At 38.3% G+C, this 12154-nt stretch overlaps 1 protein-coding gene across 1 annotated transcript; it reads left to right on the top strand.

Moving 5' to 3' along the window:
* Positions 1 to 1051: 1051 nt before the first annotated feature.
* On the top strand, positions 1052 to 10373 carry prlhr2a (prolactin releasing hormone receptor 2a). The gene is made up of 3 exons (XM_083554071.1): positions 1052 to 1147; positions 6648 to 7150; positions 9373 to 10373. Exons 2-3 carry the CDS (start codon positions 6678 to 6680, stop codon positions 10013 to 10015), a joined length of 1116 nt encoding a protein of 371 aa, XP_083410197.1. The 5' UTR covers positions 1052 to 1147; positions 6648 to 6677; the 3' UTR covers positions 10016 to 10373.
* Positions 10374 to 12154: the final 1781 nt, after the last annotated feature.

Below are 12154 nucleotides of genomic sequence, written 5' to 3'. Positions count from 1 at the left end.
ATCCCTACTGAGAAAAGGTAGGGACTTAGGTAACAAAACAAAAAAAAAGATAAAAATTTAAAAACTCTGATACATAATGAGAAAGAACCCATAGAGGACAGAAACTAGTACCCATTTTCATCTAGGTCATAATGGGTAGTTCAATTTTATTTAAAATTCCATTTCATGACTGATATTTTATATATTTTGAATCAGCAAATGGACACTCAAATGCAAAACTGTTGCAATTACTACAGTCCTAAAACTGTTTATATTAACTGCAGTCCAAATCCATCTTCACAGCTTTAAGTGCCACCATCCACCATAATAACCTTGAATCTTGTCCATGTTGATCTGTCCTCAGCAGTGGGCGAGTTGTTTCTAGTTGATGAAATCTCCATTAAAGAAGAAGAGCACAATGGATCAGTGAAGAAAGGTTCACGTTTACAGGAGTTTATATGCATGTGAAGCAAGAGAGAAAGAAAAATAATAGTTTTTCACTTCTTCTTCCAATGAACTCTTGGGAAAATTGGATAATGCAACTTCCTGTCAGCGTGCAATTTTCCACATATTTCATAAGGGTTAATGTTTTAAAGTAGCAGGGTTGAGTGAATGACTAAAATGTACTTCTTCTGTCATAAGCTGTGATGGATGACTCATGGAAAAGGATGTTTTGCAATGGGATGTGAAATGGACTCACAAATGGAGGTGGGGGAGTATTTAATTGATTATTTTATTTAGGATGCATAAATAAAATAATAATAATAATAATAATAATAATAATAATAATAATAATAATAATAATAATAATAATAATAATAATAATAATACATTAACCTAAATATATAACTGCTCTACAGACTTTATTCTTGCCTGATTAGTTGTTATATAGATTAATTAATCTATTTATATTTGCATTTTATATTTCTGTGTATTATTTATTGCATGTTTTTTTTTTTTTATGTACTGTATCTGCAGACTCCGCCCCCCAGCCTCGCGCTCAAAGCGGGCAACCTGAAGGGGAGGTGGACGCGGGGACGCGCGCGCGCGCCTCTCAAACAGCGCGAGCGGCACCGAAGCCAATGAAACCCGCAGCAGGGCGAGTCCTATACACTGCTTTACCTGGGTTTGCTTTCTAACAGGACATTTATATCAAAAGGAACATCAGGTAAGCTCACTATAAACCCTCTATTTATGCATTATTTAATTAACTGGTAATGAGAACTAATTACAAACCAGGATTCATTTAATTATGACTATTTATTTATTTTTTTCTGATGGAACTACAATTATGATGTATAAATTATGGGGCATAGGGTTTTATTTTCTAATCATTTGTGAAACTATGTGCACATTTCATCCTAGTCATTAGGTTTTTGTCAGTAATCTCCTTGACTGATTGGATTAAATCAATTACAGCTCTATTTTTTCAGGCGGATGGATATATATGAATGTGTCATATGTCTAATTAACTTAAATTGAATGGTTTTTTTCCTAATGGTGGTCAAGATTTTATTTTACCGCCATTCCTTATCTTCAGGGATGAACCTCCAGGTGAACTTCCCAGATTTCATTAAATAACTTTTCAGCTTGTCCACTGATTACTTTTAGTGTGTGCCAAATACCAACCAAATACCATCCAGAGCAACAGTCACTGTTCAATTTATTAGGAACATGTTGATGATTGATGACCTGATGATTCGTGCTGTCGCATCGTTTCTTCAGACAATCGTATGTCAGCAATGCAATGAAATGCAGCATTAAAAAGAAATCATGCAGGTCAAGTTCTCAACAAATTATATAATAAATATCATAATAACGGAAAAAGTGTCATCTTTGTGAATTCATTTGTGACATCGGTGATGGGAACACATGGGCTGGTTTGATTATTTTGGAATCAGCCAATCAGAGAATTTCCCACACAACAATAAATATTGCATTCATTTTCTGTCAGCCAAGAGGAGAAATCTGAGGATATCATGGGCACACAATTCAGAGAAATGAGAAAAACAATCACTGAACCTTTTTCTAGTCCTAAATGATCTCTAGGGTTTGTTGTGTTTTAGGTGAGATGCTTTTCTGCTCATGACAGGTTGTAAAGAGTGCCTAATTGAGTTACCACAGATGTATTGTCAGCTCAAACCAGTCCGAGTGTTCTCTTCTGAGCTCACTCAAGGTGTTTGAATTTGCAGACCCTCCATTCACAAGATAGATTTTGTTTTCTCAACATTTTGTGTAAACTCTAGAGAATATTGTTTGTCAAAATCCCAAGAGAAAAGCAGTGTATGAAATACTCCAACTAGCCCTGCTGGAACCAACATTGAATGCACATTTACAGTCATGGATCTCTTGATTCTGATGTTTGATGTGCACAGAGAGAGAATGCTGAACCATGTAATCTTGGACATGCCAATGGATCATTCTGGAAGTTATATAACATTCGGTGTTTAATTTAAGCTCGAGTTTATAGCATCTTTCACAATGGACATTGTCTCAAAGCAGCTTTACAGAACTTAAAGAGCTTAGAATGAAAGGAAATGATGTGTGTTTATCCCTGATGAGCACGAACCTGGACTGTGTCGAGGAAAATCTCCATTAGATGTTATGATGAAGAAACCTAGAGAGGAACCAGACTCAAAAGAGGAACCCATCCTCATTTTGGTGATATTAAGAGTGTAAATGGTGCAATGTCTTAAAATACTGAGAAAAAAATTAAATTTTATTATGTAATATAACTCAGAATTCATTCGAAAATATATTATAGTCGGAAGGCACTGAGGTGCAGTAGATAGGCTTTTTCCCATTTTTTGCTCCAGGCTCCTGGGTTTAATTATGTTTTCTGGGTCCTGCCAGTGTGTTTCACCATACACTTCCCAAAAACATGGCAGCAGGTGGACTGGCTGGTTTAAAATGTCCTTAGGTGTGAGCGAGTGTGTGTGTGTGTGTGTGTGTGTGTGTGTGTGTGTGTGTGTGTGTGTGTGTGTGTGTGTGTGTGTGTGCATTGTTCACTGTGATTGACTGTTGCCTCGCTAAGTGTTTTCAGGATAAGATCTAGATCTACTGCGTCCTTGCACAGGAAAAACTGAACACGTAATAAAAACAAATACATGAATAAAAGTTTTTTTTTATCAGTTTTTCTTAATCAGGCTGCTCATGGAACAGGTGAGTTTTTATAGTCACTGAAGGACGTAAGCTATTTATATTATTTTCGAATTATTTCAATTGTTGTGTACAGGCCAAGCAAAGCTTTTTTAGTTAGCAATGGCAGACATATTAAAAATAAATGCATATATTCTACCCTGTCCAAAAATCCAAAGTCTTGAGTCACATTACTTCAGCATTTAAAAACCCTCGGTATAAATACTTTGCCGTACCCTCAAATCGATGCTAATCTATTTGCCGTTTCATCTAAAGCTGAGATTGAGATGTTTTAAAAGACTGAACTCAAGGCCAACTCACCAGACTGAACATCTTCAAAATATTGTATCCAGTTTTTGGCCTGTTCAATGCACCTAAGTTGTGTGCAGGGGATGAAGAGGAATTTGTGTAATAAAAACATGCCCCTGGCCAAACCAGGTTAGATAGACACGATTTAAAAAAACATATCGCATCATACCGTTACAGCTCGTCAGACTACACAAAGTCCTAACAATTTCCGTTTTAATACCAAGGAAAATAGTCAATGCAATGACAAGAAAATTACATTTCAATTTGTATACATAATTGACAAATATGCTTTAGGCTTTAAATGTGTTCGGTGTAGTTATTTAGTATTAGGTAAGTATTTGATTATTTCTAATCAACTGATAAATCTTGCCGTGTACAGGCCAAAGGTTGTTGTTGTTTTTTTAAGCAAGCAATGGCATAATCTGAATGAATTCATTAATTCTACCATGTCCATTACTGCCCTGTCCAAAAATCCAAAGCCTTGATTAACATTACTTCAGCATTTAAAAACTCACCACATTAAGCTTTATTTCTTGAATAAATGCTTATTCCAAACAGTGTAAAAGTAGCACTTGAACTAGAACACCTTGTGGTATCAAGTCAGCTGACTGGGTCAAGAGAACAACAGGAGGCACTTGAATGCTTGAAACAATTTTGAAACACATTATGCTGTGCTGCATTGGAAACATTTTCAACACAGTCACGAATGACTGATATCCGTTTATGCCACAGCTGACATTCCATCTTTTTTTTTTTTATCGTGCATGTATTCATAAAGGCCAAAATGTACAAATTTATATCAATTCATTTTTAACTTTACTGACAGAATAACATAAACCTCATAAACTTGTCTAGGAAAAAAATTATTATTTCATTTTGTTGCTGCAGGCTTTTATCGGGAAATTAGTGAAAGAGCTGGGCAGTGAATGGCCAGGGGAAATTACTATGTTTGAGATCATAGCAAAAAATAAGCCTTTAAGAGAACCTGGTCTTGGGCACTGATCAGAGCAAAGTCTGATAACAGAGGACGCTCGGTGAAATTCTTCTGAGCAAATAATGACTAAAGGTCGGGCCTATTTTTTCCTGGTAAACAAAAATTAACACCGCCCACCCCACCTCAAGAATTTTAGGACAAAATCGTTTGATGTTTTTATAGTTCCCTAGACGTATATACTTTGCTGTACCCTCAAATTGATGCCAATCTATTTGCCGTTTCGGCTAAAGCTGAGATTGAGATGTTTGAAAAGACTGAACTCAAGACCAACTCACCAGACTGAATATATTCAAAATAATGTATCCAGTTTTGCACTTTTCAATGCACCTATGTTTTGTGCATGTGATGGAGAGGAATTGGGGTAATAGAAAAAAAATGCCTCTGGCCAGAGCAGGTTAGATGGACACGATTTAAAAACATATAGCATCATACTAGTCGGACAAAGAAAACCAGAAATACCAAGAAAGGATTGGTTGTAATGTTTTAAGAAAATGCTGACAAGGAATCAGCTAATCAAGTTATTCCACAGCGTTGCTGAATAGTTTTTTCTGTCAGAAAGTGTTGAAATTTTTATAATGGCAGCAGCTCTACCAGTAGCTCTGTTTATACTGTATAACTATTGTTTATGTAGCATTTATAGAACAAGTCTCCAGAGTCTTCAGTTTTCCACACAGGAAAGTCTTATATTAAATGTAGTTATAAATGGATAAAAAAGCACTATTTCATGAATCAATAAAAAAGCTAATTTTTATAAAAATAAAATAAAATTAGGGTATAAATTATTGCGCAATAATTCAATGCTGGTAGCAGTATCTCAGCTTTGCATAAGGCCACATTACACTATCCCAGGATTTCCTATAACAACATACTGACAAGTGTTTTATAATACACACTCTTATCTGGGGCAAAAACCATTTACCACTACTATTGTGTTCTATTTTGTTAAAAGTTATCCTAGAGTAACGCCAATGAGCCCAAAAAAGGAATATGTTTTGTTTGTTGTTCAAATCATTTGTTATGAATTATGTTAAAACCAGGGGGGAGTGGTGGCTCCAGCGGTTAAGGCGCTGGGTTGCCGATCGGAAGGTCTGGGGTTCAAGCCCCGGTATCGCCAAGCTGCCACTCTTGGGCCCTTGAGCAAGGCCCTTAACCCTTTATGCTCCGGGGGTCCCTTACGAGGGAAATATGAAGGTCCGTGACGTCGGAGTGACGTGGGGCCACCTTCCCGTGGGCTCACCACCTGCAGGAGGGACCGTAAGGGACGGTGCTGTGAGGATTGGGCAGCAGTCGAAGGCGGGGTCCTGCTTAGACTGCTGCCCCCGCGACCCGAATTACGGATAAGCGGGAGAAAATGAATGAATATGTTAAAACCTGCAATTACAGGTTTAGTCCAACAATTGAAAACTGAGTTTGTAAAGTATTACTTGACACTTTTCACAAATATCAAATGGTGAATAAGCACTTTTGTCTCCTGTCAGAAATTCTGATTAAGCAGACAATCATAACCAAATAAGAACTGCTAACTTTATGCAAAAAGTTACAAAAGCAAAAGCTTCCCCAGGCCATCACTAACCCCAATAAAACACAAATGACTATTTGTCACTATTGGGAAAAACACCTTCATTAACTTTCTTATGGTTTTCTCTTAAATATTAAGTAGTCACTTACTGGCAGTCATTTGCTCAGTTTGTAATGAAGTTGGAAAGAGTGAGCTGACCTTTAGCATTACAATTCAAACTCCATGCAAATATACATCATTGTAATGTGCCGAACAGCTTCGACGTATGTTGATGTTCATTATGGTACTTGTTTTTTGTTCACTGCTGTGCATGCTACACATTTAAACAAGGCTAACAAGCATGAGCTCCTCTGACGTCTTTCCCTATCTTACCATCTGTTACGAGCTAATGTTTTGAATTGGGAGGGAAAAGATTAACACAACAGTGTAAGCTGCTGAATCCTAAAACCCTTCCGGTGCATCGAAAATGGCTATTTGCACACATTTCCTGTCATCTGTTCCAGACCGTAAAAAGTTTTGCATTTTTGTAGCACAGACTGCATTAGCATTCGACACCGCTCGCCCACTCAGGACACAGCCAACTGTTTCGCTAGTTCCTCTGAGGTTTCCAGAACCATCTGTGATTTATGAAACTGACATCCATGCTCTTGGGTTTGAATGTTTTTGGCTAAAATGTAGCTAAACAATTTCTGTTCTTTCCAACTCCAGGTCAGTGAACCTGCATTCCAGCACTGAAGCATGGAGGCCAGTGGCAGCAGTTGGCCAACTGAACCAATGGCCTCTTGCTTCATGGGCAACATCACCACAGAGAACTCGAGCATCAGTCGGATATATGAGGTGGCAGTGCAGTCAACAAATGCCTCAGCAAAGCGCAGTCCACAGTTCGTTGGAGTGGAGCTTCTCCAGTCTTTCAAACTTCTCATAATTCCTTGCTATACACTGGTAGTGCTGGTGGGAGTTTTTGGGAACTATTTACTGCTCTACGTCATTTGTCAGACCAGAAAGATGCACAATGTGACTAACTTCTTCATCGGAAACCTGGCATTCTCGGACATGCTGATGTGCGCCACCTGCGTGCCGTTCACTCTGGCGTATGCCTTTAACCCTCGAGGTTGGGTGTTTGGGAAATTCATGTGCTATCTGGTGTTTCTCATTCAGCCGGTGACTGTGTACGTGTCTGTGTTCACATTAACGGCAATTGGTGTGGACAGGTATGTGGGAATTATTATTTAGACGCATGAGAGAAAATGGAAGAAATGTCACTGTTAATACGAAGTTAACGGTTTAGATAAAAAAATTATAATAAAATATGGAAAAAATTAAATAAGCCATGCAAGCAGTAGCTTTAAGTGTTTTCATTTTTCAGTGTCATGAACAAAAAGCAGAATAGCCGTTTAGTCTATGCTTTGCTGCTTTAGATATTATACATTTTAAATGTGTGTGTGTGTGTGTCTGTGTGTGTATATATATATATATATATATATATATATATATATATATATATATATATATATATATATATATATATATATATATACAAAGCATAGACTAAACGGCTATTCTGCTTTTTGTTCATATATAAAGGTACATGTATACATAGAGTACAGTTGTATGTGTACAGGAGTTTCAAGCAGGTGTGAAAAATGCTGTAAATGCACAATTTAAGACAGTAATTTAAGTTATTTTTATCAATTAACAGAATAGAAAATAAATAAATTTATAAATAAATAAATAAGAGCTGCCACTCTTGGGCCCTTGAGCAAGGCCCTTAACCCTCTATGCTCCGGGGGTCCCTTACGAGGGAAATATCAAGGTCCGTGACGTCGGAGTGACGTGGGGCCGCTTTCCCGTGGGCTCACCACCTGCAGGAGGGACCGTAAGGGACGGTGCTGTGAGGATTGGGCAGCAGTCGAAGGCGGGGGCATGCTTAGACTGCTGCCCCCGCGACCCGAATTACGGATAAGCGGGAGAAAATGAATGAATAAATGAAAATAGATAAACAAAATGGAAATATAAATCAAATTAATATTTGTTGTCACCACCTTTTGTCTGCAAAACAGCATCAGTTCTTCTAGGTATACCTGCACACAGTTTTTGAAGGAACTTGGCAGGTAGGTTGTTCCAAACATCTTGGAGAGCTAACCACAGATCTTTGAGTTGAGGTCTTTACAAATCCTTCTGTTTCTTCATGTAATCCTGGGCAGACTCGAAGATGTTGAGATCAGGGCACTGTGGGCACCAAAACTATTACTTCCAGGACTTGTTGAACTTCTTCAGCCTTAAACTTGCAAGAGGACTCTGCCATGCTTCACTGTTACTTGCACTCATTCTTGTACTACTCTCCAGCCTTTTGGCAAACAACTTACCTCCTGCCAAATATTTCAGATCTTGACTCATTAGTCCAGAGTACATATTTGTGCATAAATGAGTCTCTTAGCCTTGTTTCCATATAGAAGGTATGGCTGCATTACTTCCATGAAGACCACTTCTTGCCAGACTTTGTGGACAGTAGATGGGTTTACCTAGGTTTCTTTGCTGATATCCTTACTGGACATCTTCTGATCTCGAAGGGATGTAAGCATGATGTGTCTTTCATCTGCTCCATTAAGTTGTGTCCTACATTCCTCGTTTCTTTGTGTTTCTTAAAAATAGTTTAAAAAAGCACATCTTGAAACCCCAGTCTGCTTTAAAATCTTAGCCTAAGAAAGACCTGATTCTGTACCTTGTGTCTTGTTGCTCTGCTTAGTCTTGCCATGGTGTATGACCTGTGACATGAACCTGTCTTTCACAACCTCACCTTAATACCTGAGTTTGGTTGTTCCTTATTCAGTTTAAAGCCTCCTACACAGCTGTTTCTGTTTCTGTAAATAACTGTGTTTCAACCTACATATGAAATTGATGATCATTAGTACCTATAACTGGTTAATCTTATACCAGACTCTGATCATACAATATCCAAGATTTTTTTGTATGTGTGTGTATGTAAGTGTAAGAATTGAAAGCCAAAGAGTAGTGATGCAAAAAATATCGATCTAATTTAAAAAAAAAAAAAAATGCTCACTTTGCATTTTATGAATTCCTAAAAATAAACAATGAAAAAAACTTTTGCACAACTCTGTATATATACTGGTATAACTGCTAGTAATAAACATGCACACACTTTTATATGTGTACTTCTTCTGTCTCCGCTACACTACATAGACAAGAATAAGCAAATAATTCACTTCCGCATGAAAGCAAAATTGTTAAATATATCTATTAAACTAAAACCTCTTTAGCCTCATTAAGCTGTCCATAAGATAGACAAAGTAAATTGCCTTCCATTAACTGGGCTGCACATGAAAATTGTGCAAACTAAAAAAGATGTTATTTTGTCAATGACTTGCAATTTTTCGCATGACTTTTGAGAAAACTTTTTGTTTTTGCCCTGTAGATACTATGCTACCGTGCACCCACTGAAGAAACGCATCTCTGTCCTGGCCTGTGCTTATCTCCTCTCTGGCATCTGGATTCTTTCCTGTAGTCTGGTGGCTCCAGCTGTGGCCCACACTTACCACGTGGAGTTCCGAGATGAAGGCTTCACTATTTGCGAAGAGTTCTGGATGGGCCAGGAGCGTGAGCGGCTGGCTTATGCTTACAGCACCCTCTTCATCACCTACGTCCTCCCGCTTTCAGCCCTCTGCATCTCATACCTGCGCATATCTGTCAAGCTGCGCAACTGTGTGGTACCCGGACACCACACGCAAAGCCAGGCAGAGGCTCAGAGGGCACGGAAACGCAAAACCTTCCGCCTAGTGACATTGGTGGTGGCAGCGTTCGCAGTCTGCTGGCTGCCCATCAGTGTGTTTAACGTCCTCCGGGACATCGATATCGATTTGATTGACAAACGCTACTTTCTGCTCATCCAGCTGCTGTGCCACCTGTGCGCCATGAGCTCGTCTTGCTGCAACCCATTTCTGTATGCATGGTTACACGATCGCTTCCGGGCAGAACTGCGAAAGATGTTCACATGCCACAGGCGCATTGGCATTGGGATACCTGCCAACAACTGTACCGCTGCCAGTGTGGTGCTCTGACAAACAATGAAACCGACAAAAAAAACAATCCGAGGGAGTTAATGCCAAATCTGGACTGTTTGAAGAACAGGTAGAGGTTTGGGAGTGTTGAGACGCACCACATTTCCGTTGGTAGCATGGCCAGAGGTTTACACACAAACCCTTCTATTAATGCTACGGCAAAACTTGCACGCCCACAATCACCCTCGCGTAACAAATTCTACCTTATAAAACTGTGGAGCAGAATTTCAATTATATATTTGCAGACATTTTTTTCAGACGACATGAACAATCGAAGAAGATCGCTGAAAAGACTGTCTTCTAAGAAGTTTGATGTGAAAGATGATTCTGGATCTGACTTGACACTGTGGAATCTACCGTAGACGATTTGTTTGAATTTAATACTGAGCATTGTACATGATGCTGCAGTTACAATTCAATTTAATTTGTTTATGTTAGAAGATTCTGTACAAATGTTTTCTAAAGAAAGTAAAAAAAAATTGAAGGCGAAATGTATTAAGGAAAAGTATGGAGAAACAATGGGACACAATGTGTATCAAAATTTTTTGCATAAAATTTAATTATACAAACTAACTTAAATACCACCAGGTTTAATAACACAAATACAGTAATCCCCCGTTTATCGTCATTTAAACGAAAAACCACGGTAAATGGACACCACCCCAGAAATGCTATTTTATGTATACAGTACTGTACTGTATTAACATTTTACATCATTTTATAATTAATAATTATATTTTCATTATTTAATTTCATTATATCAACATAGTGGGAGTTGGTGGAGAAGAGTGATAGCAGGAGTGAAAGGGAAAGTTTATAGGACTGTGGTGAGACCTAAGATGTTGTACGGTTTAGAGACAGTGGCATTGAGTAAAAGACAGGAGGTGGAGCTGGAGGTAGCAGAGCTGAAGATGTTGAGGTTTTCGTTGGGAGTGACGACGATGGACAGGATTAGAAATGAGTTTATTATAGGAACAGTGCATGTAGGATGTTTTGGAGACAAGGTGAGGGAGGTGGGATTGTGATGGTTTGGACATGTGCAGAGGAGGGACATGGGACATCAGTAGGAGAATGCTGAGGATGGAGCCATCAGGAAGGAGGAAAAGAGGAAGACCAATGAGGAGGTTTTTGGATGTGGTAAAGGGAAGAAATGCAGGTAGTTGGGTTGAAAGAGACAGATGTAGAGGACAGGGGGGTATGGAGACGGATGATCCGCTGTGGCGCCCCCTAATGGGAAAAGCCGAAAGAATTCCATTTGGGAGAGACCGGGAAAATCAGCCAAACGAATTAGTTATGTGGCAAATGCAATTCTGCGATAAACTGTGGCCGCGAGATTCGAACCGCGACAAAACGGGGGATTACTGTAAAATTTACTAAAGGTTTACCATATCATAAAAAAATCATTAAACAAGTTTTTTAATGCTCCCCAAACTATATTGATTAAACAAAGTTTGGGACTTGGAGACATGTGAAAAGGCTCTTTTTCCAAGCCTTTAGATTGCAGCTTCATGGGCCTGGTGTTGTTTTATAGCTTCTGAAGCACTATATGTAACGGGTTTTAATGTGGTTCTGTAACCATATAACCTATAATGCTTCAGTCATCGTAATCCAGAGCAAGCGTTCCACATCGTTCAGATTTTGCCTCGTGTTAAACTCGTTACACTTCTAGTAGACATACTTTTTCTTGATCACTAAAATCTGCCAGTGGTCCAAAAAACATCAGGCACACCTGTTTGATAAAATGTTTTTTTTGTTTGAGAGACTTGGAACTTATTTTTTGTTAAATGTTAAGGATTAAAGATTTGTAGTAATTCATGTAGTTTTTCATAATATGAATGATTTTTATTGTACTTATATATATATATATTTATTTCAATAATGATTATTGAATGCTTGATCTGTCTAGATGTGGCAAATAGGACCTGTTTCCCTGTTCATTTTCATTCAAATCCTCACTTGTATGTCTTGACCTTATAATTCTAAGGCTCAAGTGAATTGCAAATGATAGATACTTCAAATATGGAGGTCATGACCTGTTTTCATGGAGATCACAAACAATAGGATTGTCTCTACTGGATGTTCTACAGTGCTAAAAAACAACTGCAAACAAATCTTTTGGTTTAAATGCTGTAGGAATAG

Source organism: Silurus aristotelis, assembly GCF_946808225.1.
Source record: "Silurus aristotelis genome assembly, chromosome: 11".
Taxonomy (NCBI): Eukaryota; Metazoa; Chordata; class Actinopteri; order Siluriformes; family Siluridae; genus Silurus; species Silurus aristotelis.
Note: the sequence above shows the minus strand (reverse complement) of the source record. Positions and strands in the feature narration are given on the sequence as shown.